Source organism: Pteropus medius, unplaced genomic scaffold (genome assembly GCF_902729225.1).
Source record: "Pteropus medius unplaced genomic scaffold, Ma_sr-lr_union100, whole genome shotgun sequence".
In the NCBI taxonomy this organism is placed as follows: Eukaryota; Metazoa; Chordata; class Mammalia; order Chiroptera; family Pteropodidae; genus Pteropus; species Pteropus medius.
The window spans coordinates 315,066-329,657 of record NW_024344561.1 but is presented as its reverse complement, the minus strand read 5'-3'; the positions used below and the strand labels follow the sequence as shown (position 1 = coordinate 329,657).

Genomic DNA, 14,592 nt, shown 5'->3' with positions numbered 1-14,592 from the left:
AGACAGGAGTCTGGGGAACCATGGGGGGCCAGGGTGCATACATCAGGTGTGAGCACGGAGTAGCTGGGTGGGGGCTGGTCCACGGACACAGGCAGGCAGAAGGGGCCCGTCCTCAGGCGGCCGTGCTGCAGCAGTGGGATCCACTGGGGAGAGGTTGGGAGTCAGGGGTGGGGCCAGGCAGGGCCCAGGCGGGCTGGGGAGGAGGCAGGCAGGCTGGTAGGGGCGCTCACAGTAAAGCCCACAGGAGTCTCCAGGGCAGTGCCAGGCCGCGGCTGGCAGCTGATGTGGTAGAAGGTGAAGAGCAGGTGGTGGTTCTCAGTCATGCAGGCTGGAAGACGCAGCTTGAACTCCTCGTAGAACTCAGGGGATCTGGCAGGGCCAGACTGGGGTTCTGTTGGGGGCTGGGATCCCCGTGCCTGCCCCATCCCCTCAGCCGTGTGGCCCCCCCAGTGCTGCAGGCCCCACTGTCGGGTCCCCCTACCAGCGCTCCTGGAACCTGTCCCCCGCCCATCAGTGCTCCTGCCCCCATGCCACCTACTTGCTGTGGTAGACCACAGGCGTGAAGGCATCCTGGGCGAATTCGCTGCAGCTGGACTTACCAAAGATGACCTAGGGGAGTGGGAGCATGAGGGGCCCACTAGGGACACCCCACCCACCTCCCCCAGGCCCAGCCACTGACCGGCAAGGCCTGGCTGGGGTCCTCGCCCGCCATGTACTGCACTCGCACGGTGAGGTTTCGCACAGAGCCCTGGCGGCTGCTGAAGTTGAGGCTGTGCGGGTGCACGTAGAGCAGGTTCCTGTGGGGACAGGGGTGGCAGAGCAGCTGCTGAAGCTGAGGCCGTGCGGGTGCACGTAGAGCAGGCTCCTGTGGGGACAGGGGAGGGGAGAGCAGGGGCGGCAGACGGACAGAAGAGGCTGGGCCTGGGACACAAGGCAGTGGCCACACGGCTGGGGCATTGAGGGCCAGGTTAAGTGACAATTAGGGGCATGGGCCAGAAATATGACTGGCAGAGAGGGGGACAGATGGGCACCCTCAGAGTACAGATAAAGAAACTGGCAGAGAGTGGGAACACAGAGGGACTTTGGGGGCACTAATGAGGCATGATGAGGCAGAGGGTAGGGGACAAATGGGTGCTCAGGGCCAAGGTAACAAGAAGGTGGCCCAGGTGGCCAGTGGTCAGGCCTGAGCCCCAACCGGGCTGACCTGCCTCTCACGCGTTCATGAGCCTGACCGCCCCCTCCCCTAGGAGAGGCTACTAGTTATGCGGCCTGTCTATCATGTGGGGATGCTGAGGCTGGAGTCAGAGGTAGGAGCTGGGTTGGGGTCAGAGTTCTGCCTCCCTTCCCAGAGGCAACTGTGCAAGCCCCAACCTCCCTCTGGGCCTCAGTTTCCCTATTTGTACAACAAGGTCATTGAGCCTTCCAGCTGAGCCTCCGTAACAATACCAAAGATGATAAAAATAATGACAATAATTGCACCAAACGCTAATGGGGCACCTACTGTGAGCCAGGCTCTGTTCTAAGCACTCAACACGAAACGGCTCATTTACTTCTCAAGGCAGGACTAATGTCACACTATTTCACAGGCAAGGAAACCGAGTCACTTGCCCACAGTCATTCAGGGAGATAAATGGCAGTTAGCATTGATCTGGGGCATGTGTGGGTTCTAGAGTTGGGCTGTGTGGCCTCAGGAGAGTCTCGCCACCTGCACTCATTCCCCCAGCTCTCAACCAGGCCAGCAAAGGCCCTGGCATTGCAGGCTTGTGGGAAGGGTATGAGACCAGCTACCATAATGGCAATGGAACAACTCTGAGCAAACCAGTGGCACTCATAAAGGCCTCACTATTATTACTGTTGTTGTTGTGCTATCCGCTGGTGGGGAAACCAAAGCTTAGAGCCTCAGGGTCCCCTAGCTAGGCCTGGGCCTGACCTCTCCCAGTGGCCCTGGCCCACGCCTGGCCCTGAGCCCCAGCCAGCGTGATCCCAGCATGACCCAGCTGGACAATTCGCCTGATGCAACAGTCTTACCACCTCTAGGCCCTTGCATAACGCAGGGCACCCACCTGGCTAATGATTGACCAGGGTAAAGGGGGTGTTAGGGGATAAAAGGCAGTGGCTCTGGGATTGCACCCCCAGCCCCTCAGCCATGCCCATGCTTGCACTGTGTCTGCTATGTGCCCTGCTGACGGGGGTCCAGCTTGCCTCTGTGGCCCCCGTCGGCAGCCTAGAGCCAGCAGAGAATGAGGAGCTGACCCTGCTCTTCCATGGGGCTCTGCAGCTGGGCCAGGCCCTCAATGGTGTGTACAGGACCATGGAAGCACAGCTGATGGAGGCCAGGAGTAGCCTAGGCATCTATGGCCACGCACTGGGGCTTCTGGGGCAGGAAGTCAGCCAGGGCCGGGATGCGGCCCAGGAGCTACGTGCAAGCTTGTTGGAGATACAGGTGGGCACTGCAGTTGGGGTGTTGTGGGGTGGGTAGGAGTCTGTGGTGGAGTTATGTCTAGGGTGACCCACTGTTTGGGTTTGCCCAGGAAGAGGGGGTTCCTGGAATATAGCACTTTAGGTGTTAAGGTCAGGCGAACAAAGACAAGTTGGTCATCCCACTAACGCCTCACTACTGATCAGATGGATGGAGACGCTCTAAAGCTGCAGACAGAAGCCATGGCCCGGGTGCTGGGGGAGGTGGCCCAGGGACAGCAGGAGCTTCAGGACAGCACGCAGCAGCTAGAAGTCCAGCTGAGAAGTGCCTGGCTGAGCCACGCCCACCAAAAATTTGAGGTTTTAAAGGTAGGTGGCTCCCAGCCCTGGGGGAGTCAGCACCCCAATTCCCATCCAGAACTTGCTTCTAGAGCAAGTCCTGGAGACATTCCCCTGCCCTCCCTCAGGTCAGCCTCCCAGCACCATGGCCAATACCCTGTGTGACCCTGGAAAAAACTCATGTCCCTTTTCGTGCCTCAGTCTCTCCATTTGCAAATAAAGGCAACAACTGATGTCTCAGAGCAGAGCCAGGGACGCAGTGTAGATAAAATACCCAGCATGGGGCTGCTGGGCACATGGTAGCTACTCAGTGCATACTAGTAGAGTAACTGGTAACATTTCTCAAGTGTCTAGTAAGTACCCAATACTGTTTTATACTCCATATTACGCTCATAAGCTCATGAAGTGAGACCCATTTCGTCCCCATTTTACAGATAGGGAAGTTGAGGCCAGGGAGTGGCAATGACCTGCAATGAGGGGGGCGGTGTTGGGCATGGTCAGGTGATGGGAGGTTAGGCGACCCCCAGCTAAGGTTTCTGTCCTGACCCCACAGGCCCATGCTGACAAGCAGAGCCACGTCGTGTGGGCCCTCACAGGCCACCTGCAGCGACAGAGGCAGGAGATGGTGGCACAGCAGCACCGGCTGCGACAGATCCAGGAGAGGTAAGCCTGGTAGGGGCTGGGCATGCAGGGCAACTGGACTGGGGTATGTGGGGTGGCTGGATTGGGGCCCTTCTGCCTTGGCTGAGCCTTGTCTCCCTCCCAGACTGCACAGAGCGGCGCTCCCAGCCTGAGCCCGCCTGGAGGAACTGAGGACCAGCCAAGCACCAAGGGGTGCTTTCACGCTCCATGCAGCCCCTGCACACGGAGGAGCTGCCTGTCAGCTGGGGTATGCCAGGCCACCAGGCCCCGATTCCAGCCATGGAGCAGAGACAGAAGCAGGTGGGGACGCAGGCAGAGATGGCCCCATCGAGGAGGGGTGAAGGAAGGACATGTGCCTCTTCATGCCTACACACCCCATTAAATTAAGCAGTGGTGTCTCATCCTGGGCATGTGTGTGTCTGGGAGAAGGGGACCTCGCTTTGCATGATGCCTGAACACCCCCTATTCAAGTGCCCAGCTGGGCTCCGGAGGCTGTTACCTGTAGCTGGTGTGGGGAGCGTAGACCTCACGGGCAGGGAACTCCAGGATCTCCTTAGTGGGCCGGCCCCTGGGGTCTGGGTAGGGCTTGACATGAAGCAGCTCCGGGGACAGGCAGAAGTGAGGGTTCTCGGGGGCCGGGGAGATGTCGATCTTCAGCTGGGCTAGGGAGGGGTAACTGGTTTGCACTTGCCTGGGAGCCCCTGGGCTTCAGAGTCAGGGCTCTACTCTCCCCAATACTGTCCCTCAGGTGCTAAGGCCAGAAGTCACCCTCCACTCATTTCTTGCCCCCATATTTGATCAGCTCTGCCCACAGGACCAATGTCCTCCCCTCCTACCATGTCCCCCATTTGCCCCACTATCTGTCTTATTTATTCTGTTTCTAACCTTGGCCCTTACCAGAAGGTCTAGCCCCTGAAGTCAGGGATTTGTCTATCACAGTCACTGCTGGGTCCCCAGGGCTGGACACAGCAGATGATCAGTGTGTGTTTGTTGAGAATGGCTGTGTGAGCGACACCTCTTGTTTACGGGGTGTGCCACGTACCAGTCACAGGCCGTAGTCGCCGCAGCAGGGATGAGGGGCGCCGCATGTCAGCCAGGAACTTGAAGAGGTCCTCATCGCTGAGCCGCTCTGCTTCCTACACGGGACCCACCCCCGTGAGCTGGGTACCCACAAGGGGAAACTGAGGTGTGTCTCTCGGTACCCTTTCCCCAGCCCCCTGCCCTGCGGCCACAACACCTGCTTAAAGAAGTTGGTGACAGTTAATGTGGCTGGGCGGAAGCCAGAGAAGCTACAGGCATCGTCCCCACTACTCGTCCGGTCCGGGGGCCCCCGACGGCGGCGGTCAGTCCAGGCGGATCGGCGCTCTAGGAAAGGCAGTGACAGTGATAGATGCCGGAGGACAGAGACGAGAGACAGACAGAGACTTGGAGACTCAGCCTGGTACCGAGTCCAGCAAGCAGAGGGCGCCACTTCCCCTCCCCGGTAGCTCCGCCCTCGGCCTGTAAGCCCCGCCTCCTCACCGCCCTCTGAGTCTGAGTCACGGTCCGGCTGCCCCGCGCTGCTCACGATGTTGGCCAAGTGCACTGCGGTCCAGGCGAAGGGCATGCGGTAGCGGCCCAGGCGGGTGCAGAACTGCTCGGCTGCCAGGCGCAGCTTCTCCAGCTTTTCTTTGTTCTGTGGGGAGACCCTCCGACACCCACAGGCTCAGTGCCTCAGGCCTGTTGAACCCAGGATCTGCCCTGCCGGTGGCCCCCTCACCACCAGGTCCAGCCTCCACCCGATTACCTTGGCTGTGTCCACCTCCTTCATCACCATGTAAGGCTCACAGCACTCGCTGATGTCCCCCTGCTGTAGCACCTTTTCCAGCTGAGGGGCAGGCAGGCCCAGTGAGTGTTTGTCAGGCCCCCAACCTCCCCACCTCACTCCCAACCTCTTGGACCGCTCACAAGCCCCCAGGCATCCATCCATCTTGCTCCCACACCTTCCATGGCTCCCACTGTCCTTGGGATTCAGTTGACTTGCCTGGCCAGCTGCCCCCTCCCCACCTTTAGAATCCACCCCAAACCCAAGGCTCCATATTTTCCCTACATCTACATTTTTCTTTGTTAATATAAAGAGGTCACTCCAAACATAGCTCTGGGCCACAAGAACTGGACTTCAATCCTGACCACTCGGGCTGTGGGACCCTTATCTGTTCTATGCCTGTTTGCCCAGCTATAAAACGGGGGCTGTGGCAACCCCACCTCCCAGGGCTGCTGTGAGGACTAAAGGCAACCCCTGTGACACCTGACTGACAGTGGTCAGTGCCTGCCTGTAGCTGCTCAATTCGTGTCATTAGTATAACCTAAATGAACATTTTGGTAAAGAAAATTTGAGTTCTCTCCTAGAAACAGAAAATCCCAAATAAATGTGCCAACTAGGTCTATCCTCCCCTAACCCTAACAAACTGAAAACTACCTCAACTTAAAAAACTATTTTAGATGACTATCCACATGTGCCAGGATGCCATATCTCCACAGGCTGCCCACTCATGGGTCTTGGCTATGGTGTCACCTCTCCATGGCTGGGTCCACTTTCCCCACTCGAGCTGGGTCAGAAGCCTCCTCCAGGCTCCATCCACTACCTGTGCTTCCCCCGTGACAGGCCTGATCATTCTTCTTGGGACATGTCTGTCTTCTTCCATGAGAACAGGGACTCTGCCTGTGGCATTCACCATTACCAACCCCTTGCCCAGCCTCAGCAGGCACCTTGATGACCAGGAAGATGTCAGGTGAGGGGTAGGTCACAGAGAAGATGGCAGAGCGGGCCAGGGTAGAGATGGCTGGGTGGGTACCATGGGCCCGCAGCAGCCCCTTCATGGAGTCCGAGTTCAGGTCAAAGTAGAAGTTCTCTGAGATCTAGGAACACGAGAGGCAGCTGAGCCACCACCCCTAGGAAGCCCACTGTCCTGCAGTGAGGAGGGATGTCGGGGAGGAAGGGGAAGAAAGGGGCTCCTACCTTCTTTTTCTCCCGTACATCATACAGGGCCAAAATGCCAAAGATGGGCTCGATCTCGATCTCGAACCTGCAGGTGAATGGGGTAATCTGGCAGACGCTGCCCCTGACACTCTTTCCTGATGCCCTACCCAGCCCCCCCCACCCCATAACTCACAAAGAGCCCCGCCTCCCACATCCACGGCCCTTGTTCAGCAGGCATGGAGGCAGCTTTTGGCACAACGATTCACCCCTAAACTTGAAATTCTCAACTCCTAAGCCTCCCTGTCTCCCCTCCCTGGGGTGTCCTCTTCCACCTTTGCCACCCTGGGCTCAGTCCTGACTTCACTTGCCTGAACGGCCACCGTAACCACCTCCCTGTCTCACTCACCATGTACTTTCTAAGGAAGCATCTTAAAATTTGAGGTTCCCCACTGCCCTGAGCAAAAATTGCTGCATGGCCCAGCCTTGCCCCGCCCACCTCTTGGCCTCATTTTCCCCCTCTCCAGATGTCTCCCCGCCTTTGTGTGTGCTGCACGTCCCCATCTAGACAGCCCTGTGTAGTCATCCCATGGTTACATGTTTTGTACACAGTAGGCCCTCAGTGAGTGTTCGTTGAATGACTGAATGAGCTCACAGAGCTGGTTCCAAACCCTTGGGCTTGGGGCAGGCGGACCACCTAGGCCTTAGGCCAGACTGGGCCTCCCTTTCCTGCCCTCATCCAGCCAGGAATTCAGGGTGGGGAGGGGCAATGCCGGGCTCAGGTCCAAGGCCACATCCTGTTCAGCTCCATTCCCACGCACTTCTGGCTGCTCTCTGGGAGCTGCTGTGGAGGTGGCCTCGGGCAGCTGGAAGCCAGTTCCAGGGTCACCAGCACCCCCTCCAGCCTGGGTCCCAGCAACAGAGTGGGTGAGTGCTGAGCTCCTGGCCTCACAAGTTGCGTGATCTTGGGCACAATGACTTTGTCACTCTGTGCCTCAGTTTCCCCACTGTGCCCACCTTACAAGGTTGTGGTGATGATTAGAGTTAATACAGGTGAAGAGTTGAGAACAGAGCCTGGCACACAGTTGGCATTTAAAGACTGGTGACTTTGAATAGCAAAAAAGGAAGTCTTATTTCCTGCCCAAAATCCCATGGGAGGCCTCGCAGGTCTCAGGGCTGCATGGAAATGGCATGGTTCTCATAGTGAGCAACCAAGAGTGTGCCACACCAGAACCCATGTCATCCCTTTGCATCTGTGAAGGGAAGGGCAGGTCAGCACACTCACTTAAGTGACAGACACTTGACCAGGATCCTCTGTCCAAAATGTTCACGAGGTGGCTCCGGGTGGAGGCAGCGTTCCACAGCCTCATCCTGAGAAGAGCCAGGGGGACAGCTGGGACACATCCTCCAAGAAGGGTTTGGAATGCATGGCCTGAGACAAATTATACCCCCAGCCTGACTAAACTTCTTGCAGTCTCTTTCCTCTGAGCCTTTGCATATGCTGTTCCTCCTTCCTGAAATGCCTTTCTTCTTCCCTCCTCATCTGACTGATGCTTGCACATCATTCAGGCCGCTGCTTAGCTGACACTTCCTCCAGGAAGCTTTCCCTGAACCCTGAGGACTGGGTAGGCACCTCCTCCAGGTGTTCACAATGCCCTAATGCAATAGGCCACGTGGCTGGGACACTGAGGGCCACGTGAAAGACAATTACCAGTACCTCCTCATGGCACTGTTCCGTCTAGGTTGTAATCTCCCGGTAGGAGGGCCTGCCTCTCTTCCACTAGACTGTGAACTCGGGGGACAGGGACTAGGTCTGTCTTGTTCATGGCTTTCTCCCCAGAGCCTGCCATACGGTAGGCATCCAAACATGTCAGCTGAATAAACAAAGCATACAGAAGGCATCTACTAAAACTGGGTTGGATAAATGTAGACACATGCAGAAAGCATTCGATTAATGCTGATTGGACATATACAGGGATATATACTAGGTACCCAGTAAGTGCTGATTGAATAAATACGTGAGCGTATAGTAAGAACTCGATAAATGGTTGAATGAAAGCACAGGTGGATACACTAGGTACCCAATAAAATTTGGTTGCATAAATACAGGGGTACATAGCAGGTGTTCAATAAAAACCATTGAATAAAAATATAGCATATACACTAGGTGCCCAATAAATGTTGGTTAGATAAATATAGGCATATATATTAGGCACTCAATAAATATTGGTTGGTTAAATTCTGTTTAAGAGAGGACTATACAGTAGATATACAATAAGAAATGATTGAAAAAATATAGAGGTATATACTGAGGCGTCCAATAAAAGCCATTGAATAAAAATACAGAGTATGCAGTAGGTACTCAGTACACGTTGCTGGGATAACATATAGAGATACGTCAGTTGGATGGGTATTGGCTTCAGGGCCTGCGGAGGCACCCACCTCATCCGGCGCCGGGTAGAGGGCAAGCAGGGCGCGGGGACGGTGCTGCCGGCGCAGAACCTCATTGCGCCGGTCCACGTCGTCGGGCGCCGTGCGCTCCAGCAGGGAGGGCAACAGTGAGTCGGCTGCTAAGTTCCTCAGGTCGAAGATGCCAGAGGCGCCGCTGCTTCGTGGAGTGTCCTCGGGGGAGCCAGAGGAGTGCCGGGGGTCATCCTGACAGTGGAGAACGTGGAAGCAGTGAGTGCCAGTTGGATGCGCCTTCATCCCACTTGGGGGAGACACTCCTCGTGCCCATTCTAGAGATGGGGAAGCTGAGGGCCAGGGAGTGGAGTCACCACTACAAGCGTCACCTAGGCGCTTTGCTGACCCTCTTTCGAGAAACTTCTGTTTGTCATGCTTCCCTCCTTTATCACTGTTGGGAAGACTACTCCTATCGCCATGTTTTGGGCTTCCCATGATCCTCATCTGGCCAATCGGAACACAACATCTACCGGCCCGAGGGATTGGCTCCACGGTAAGGACACACCTGGCCTGGGCCAATGAGAGCCTTCCCTGGGACTTTGCTCTGGAATTGTCACTCTAAGGGCCTCAGTTTCTCCAACTACATCTATAAATAGTAACAATGGAAGTAATGACAATGATTCTTGGTATGATTATTACTGGTATAAAGTAGCTGCTCAATAAATGTTAGTTGACAAAATTAGGCTCAAGACCCAGTATGCCAGTGAAGGCCTGCTAAGCGCCTGTCTGTGCCTTAGCTTCTTTACCTGTAAAATAGATGCAGTGGTTGCCTGCCTAACAGGATGAAAGATGAGGACAAGTAAAAAGCATTTAGTATACACTAAGCTCTTAATAAATGTTTACAATTATTACCCTTAACTTTTCAGTTATAGGGCTGATACATTTCCTTTTGGGTTGAGACTATTTGGGTCATTTCCCGTCACATGTGACTGAGACCTGGGGCCAGAGTCCACACACATACCCCTGTGGCGACCCCTTCTTGGGGTTCCCTCACCGAGTCCTCCAGGCCAGACTTCTCATCCCCAGAAGCGTCCTGCTCAAAGACCTGGCGGGTGAGGCCCTTCTGCCGCTCTCGCTGGGTCTCTGTGGTGATGGGACTGTACGCTGCGCTAAGATGCTGGTACCTAGGAAGAGGCAGGGCTGGGTGGGTAGCAGGCACCTAGGCTCCCCAAGGCTTTCCGACGCCCCTGACCCACCTGCAAGGCCATCCACCCACCCTGTGCTCCATCAGAGAAGGCCGGCTGTCCATGCAGGAACAGTAGGCCGATAAGCAGGAGGACTGGCCACAGATCATGGGCCCTTCTGGGCTCAGACCAGGCCTCTTGACCCTCCATCCTGAACTGCCCCCAGCCAGACCCACCTTCTATGGGCGATGATCCAGTCCTCTGTGTACATCTCCACCGCGGCCCTCACCTTGGCGTCCAGCTTTCTGCACAAAATAAAATCAGAGTAGACAGAAGCAGAGACCTGGTGCTAATCCTTCCAGTGACCCCTTCTGCTCATTTCAGAGATAGGGAGATAGGGGTTCAGAGAGGGAGGGTGACTTGTCCGAGGTCACACAGAGGAGCCAGGGGTTGAATTCGGGGCTGTTGGGAGCTTGATGGGAAAGGGGGTACTGATGAAGGGGCGGTGCGTAGAGGCAGAGTGGAGTTATGCACAGGGAGGGCCTGGGGCTGAACCCACTCATCCTCAGGGATCCCGGGCTCTGTGGTCCGGCACTCCCGGGGCTGCAGCAGCAGCTCCAGGTCATCAGCTGGAAACTCGACCAGGTCTCGGAGGGGCCCAGGCTCAGCATCTGGTGGCCGGCTCAGTAGCACGTCCTCAAAGTCCAGGGGCTCAATGACTTCAGTCAGTGGGACCTGGGTTAGAACAAGCGTCTGTGACCCCTGCCCTGGGCACTAGGAGTGGGCAAAGGGTGAGTGTGGGGTTGGGCTGGCCTCTGACTCTAATAAGAGGGCAGTGGGAGCCATGGGGGGTGCTGGAGCTGCAGAGGTTGGTTCCACGGCAGGCAGTGACTTGAATTCTTCCCCCCCCTCCCCCCCCCAGGCTCCCAGCTAGGCCCATCCCACCCATTTCCAGACAGGAAATCACACCCTGGGCCTGGAAGGGCAGGGAACTAATGGTGGAAGGAAAGGCCTGTTGACTGCAGCAAAGAAACAGACAATTCCTAAGGCCCTGTGGCCAGATGGCCCCACCCACTCCCCTCTATAGCCGGATGTACTTCCCATCCCCCAGCCTGCCTCCCCATCCCCCATCTGGGTGGTCCAGGCAGCAGGGAGGTGAGGGGACATCAGGCCAGACCTCCCTTGACCCACCCACCCCACAGGGCTGCCTCCCCCCACCCCCACCCCCGGAAGCAGCTGGGAGGAGGGTAGCCTCTCAGCTCAGGGCTTGAGATAGGGACAGTGCTGGGGACAGTGCTGGGGACAGGCCAGGGACCCCACCCCTGCCAAGGCTGGGTCCCTTCTGGTGAAGTCGCCTTGGCTTCCCCATAAGACAGGGCGATGGTGGGAGAGGTGGTGGGACAGAGCCCAGGCAGAAGGGAACCCCACCTCCGCCAGAGGGCAGGGTCTGGGGTGTGGGCGCCTCCCAAACACTTACCCCCAGGGAGCCGCTGCAGCGCCTGCTGGAGTGGGGAGAGCCACTGCGCTCCCGCGACACCTGCTTCCGCACCTCGGCAGCCACTGTCCTGTGGGGACAGGAAGGGGGCTAGTGACGACAGGAAAACTTAGGCAGCAGCGCCCTGAGAACCTGGGTTTCAGGGCCAACAGATTCCTTGTGTGAGAGGAAAATCCAGGCTGTGAAAAGGAAAAAGCAGGCCGCAGGCCAAGAGAACTCAGGCTTTGGTATCCACAGATCTCAGCCTGCAGGCCCCAGGGCTGTGGCAGACACATAGCCCTGCGCCACTCCTGCCCCAGGCTGGGCCTGGAGCCCTTCCAACCCCCCTCCAAGCAAATATGGTGGGAATTGCCACTGGGAAGAGCCTGAGAGGTCACAGACCCCTCTTCATCCAACCTCCCACCCCCAGTCCCACCAGGGGTCTGAGTCCTGCCTGCCAACCCTCTGGTTTCTGCTTTTTTGTCTGGGGGACCTCTGTCCACCCTGACCTTGGGGTCCTCCAAACACATTCCACCATGCACTCATCCAGAATGTGTGCCCCATCTCATGATTGCTAGGGGGCCTTGGACAAGTCACTTCTGCCTCTAAGCCTCAGTTTACCCATTTGCAGCTGCCCTGACTTCACAGGGCTGCTGTGGGACATGAGCAGCGGCCTGGCGTTCAGCAGGCACTCCATACACGCACGTTCTCAGGGAGTCTCCTGAGGAGAGACTGACCATGTGTAAGAGGCCAGCTTGATTCTCAGAGCACACCTCGGAACCAGGGTCAGGGCTGTAGCTTTCCTGGGTCACCTGCATCTGTGCTGGCCTTCAAGGTGAAGGAGGATAAAGGCGAAGGGGCAAGAGCCACAGGGAGGGGGCCAGAATTCCCCAGGCCCCCAATTCCTTCAGAAGAGCTGGAAAGGAGGGGAAGGACAGAGAACCACGAAGTTATCCGGGGAACAGTGTGCCAGGCAGAGGAACAGCAAGTGCAAAGGTCTCGAGGCTGGGGTCTGAGCATGGAGACCCTCAGCCCCTGGGATCTCCGTGAAAGCAGGAGCCAGGACTGTGTGGTCCCCACAGAGGTGCCACTGCTGGATTCTACATATAGTCGGTGCTCAATAAATGCTTTTATTTTTGATGGAATTAATGAATCTCTCCCGATCTCCCCCTTGGCCCACCTTTCTTAAATTCTTTGTAAGTTGGAGGAAGCCTCAGACCTTTTCGCTGTGTGGCTTTAGGCAGCTGGGACACCCTTTCTGGGCCTCAGTCCCTCTTAAAATTGAGAAGGCAATTGCCTGGGTGTTTGGCCTCCCTTCTGCTTCCCACTTTTCTGTGTGCTTGGAAATTTTCGTAATAAAAAGTCGTGCTCCCAAAAAACACTAAGCCGAGGATTGCAGACTTGATGACCCATGGGCCACCAGGGAGATGGATGAGTGTGGTGGGGGATACTGGGGCCAACTGGGAACCTCGGCCCCATCGGAAAACCTGTGGGTCAAGCAAAACTTGACCATGATCCTGATTCAGCATGGGGCCTCTGGTTTGGGACCCCAGTCTCATTCCTTTTCTGTCCCTGTATTCTATTTATTTTCCATCAGCTGTCCCTGAGTCTTGCTTCTATTGGCTTGGGGAGTGGGGTGAGGGAGGAGCTTTTAGGATATTCAAAGGGTGTTCAAAATTAGGAATTTGTCTTCAAATTCCCAAAATCGGGGCTGCCTCCTCTAGAAGCCCGGGCGTACAGGGGTTTGGGGGGTGATTTACGAAAGAGGCTGGAACAGGGGACCTGTCTGCGCCCTGGTCCCAGCTGTTCTGCAGCTGCTGCCCCAGACCAGGGAGAGGGGAAGAGGGAGGGCTGGAGCTCCTGCTTCATTTTGTCATTGGGCTTGGAGAGAGCCTCTGGAGTTGGAAAAGGACAGGTTCGCAATGCTATGGCCATGGGGGCCAGTTACTGAGTCACGGAGTTCTGCATTTGGAGCTGGGTGCGCGTGGGTGAGTGACCATCCCTCTGTGGACCTCTGAGCTCGGAGGACAGTACCCACATCTTATTGAGCTGGTCTGGGTGTAGATATGTGCTCGATTAAGGCTTACTGTCACCATGTTGCCTCAAAGATCTTGGGAAACTGGAATTCTGGCCCTGTTTTTGACACTAAAGGTGAGGGAGGCTCAGAGAGGGGTCGTAACCCACCTAGGGTCAGCGCCTAACATAGCAGCACCAGAATTGAACCCTGGCCGGCCAGAGGTCCAAGTCTGTGTGCCTCAGTGCTAGCCATTCCACATCACCCATGACGGGGAGCAGGGCCAAGAACAGGGGCTCTAGAACCTGTCTCGTTCCTGTCCACGTGCACCTTGCACACGAGGCCTGTCCGGCCTTGGGGCTTCAACACCATCTAAACACTGAGGAATCCTCAGGTCCACCCCATGAGACACCTGCCTCCTTCACATGCCCACGTGGGGATCGTGCAGGCACCCTGCATGGGACGCGACCATCACCTGCCCTCCTGCCATCACTCTGTCTCATTAAGGGCAGCCCTGCCATCTCCAGTATTTGGGGCCACCCCTGGGAATCACTCCCAACTCCCCTCTCTTTCTACCTCCACATCAGATGACCCCATAGAGCATGTTTCAAAAAGGCAGGCAAACTGTTGAGCTGAATTTAGTGGTTTTCCCAGGAAGTGATCTCACAATTGCAATGAGGAAAACTAAAGATGGGTTATAGCAATTGGTGAGATAAACCCTCCCAAAATGAAAAGTTGACAGCCCTATGTGACACTAAAGAGAGGCTCAGAGGGGAAAGATGGAGCATCATTGGGAATTCATGTGAGACTGTGGACCTCACTCTGGGGGTGGACAGATGAGAAGAGGTCTATCCAGGGGAGGAGGATGATAAAACCAGAACAAGAATGACAGAAGCCTCGGATGCTATGTTCTTCCCGCTTGTGCCAAAACTGAGGGAAGAAAATGAATCTAAATAAAACCACAAAGAAATTCCTCTTCACACCCCACCCCGCCCTCCTTGGGCTGGCAGAAAAATTTAAATACAAATAATATGAGTGCCAGTGATGACATGGAGCAATGGGAACTGTCACATACTGGCAGTATAACACCCCCGGCCCCCACCCCCACCCCCCCGGTAAACCATCTGTAATTACCAAGGAAAGCTGAGGATATGCCGATAGA

General features: G+C 56.2%; 2 protein-coding genes across 8 annotated transcripts in view; one reads left to right on the top strand and one right to left on the bottom strand.

The window, feature by feature from the left end:
* Positions 1-14,592, bottom strand: part of DOCK6 (dedicator of cytokinesis 6) — a 39,180-nt gene that overhangs the window by 22,030 nt on the left and 2,558 nt on the right. For 4 of the 5 annotated variants that reach the window (XM_039873143.1, XM_039873142.1, XM_039873144.1 and 1 more), the window contains exons 2-18: positions 11,420-11,507; positions 10,502-10,677; positions 10,179-10,247; positions 9,813-9,942; positions 8,798-9,010; positions 7,641-7,726; positions 6,398-6,464; positions 6,148-6,297; positions 5,186-5,266; positions 4,921-5,074; positions 4,637-4,764; positions 4,442-4,535; positions 3,899-4,061; positions 680-797; positions 539-609; positions 231-369; positions 42-143 (exon numbers count right to left, since the gene is read on the bottom strand). In XM_039873143.1, coding sequence (XP_039729077.1) covers positions 42-143; positions 231-369; positions 539-609; positions 680-797; positions 3,899-4,061; positions 4,442-4,535; positions 4,637-4,764; positions 4,921-5,074; positions 5,186-5,266; positions 6,148-6,297; positions 6,398-6,464; positions 7,641-7,726; positions 8,798-9,010; positions 9,813-9,942; positions 10,179-10,247; positions 10,502-10,677; positions 11,420-11,507 — 2,029 coding nt within the window. The other variant, XM_039873146.1, reaches the window with a different exon arrangement.
* ANGPTL8 (angiopoietin like 8) lies at positions 2,138-3,802 on the top strand. 3 transcript variants are annotated; one of them, XM_039873150.1, is made up of 4 exons: positions 2,138-2,443; positions 2,626-2,787; positions 3,311-3,420; positions 3,613-3,802. In XM_039873150.1, the coding sequence occupies exons 1-4, from the start codon at positions 2,147-2,149 to the stop codon at positions 3,779-3,781; spliced, it is 738 nt and encodes a 245-aa protein (XP_039729084.1). In that variant the 5' UTR covers positions 2,138-2,146; the 3' UTR covers positions 3,782-3,802. The 3 variants fall into 3 exon arrangements, with proteins under 3 accessions (XP_039729084.1, XP_039729086.1, XP_039729085.1); XM_039873152.1 differs by having other exon boundaries at positions 3,524-3,749; XM_039873151.1 differs by having other exon boundaries at positions 3,507-3,749.

What these genes read in the sequence shown, in the direction of transcription:
- ANGPTL8 (XM_039873150.1), top strand. Translation starts at nt 2,147, where the DNA reads ATGCCCATGCTTGCACTGTGTCTGCTATGTGCCCTGCTGACGGGGGTC. An exon ending in CAAGCTTGTTGGAGATACAG is followed by an intron (nt 2,444 to 2,625) that starts GTGGGCACTGCA and finishes ACTACTGATCAG; the next exon opens with ATGGATGGAGACGCTCTAAA. An exon ending in CTGCGACAGATCCAGGAGAG is followed by an intron (nt 3,421 to 3,612) that starts GTAAGCCTGGTA and finishes CGCTCCATGCAG; the next exon opens with CCCCTGCACACGGAGGAGCT.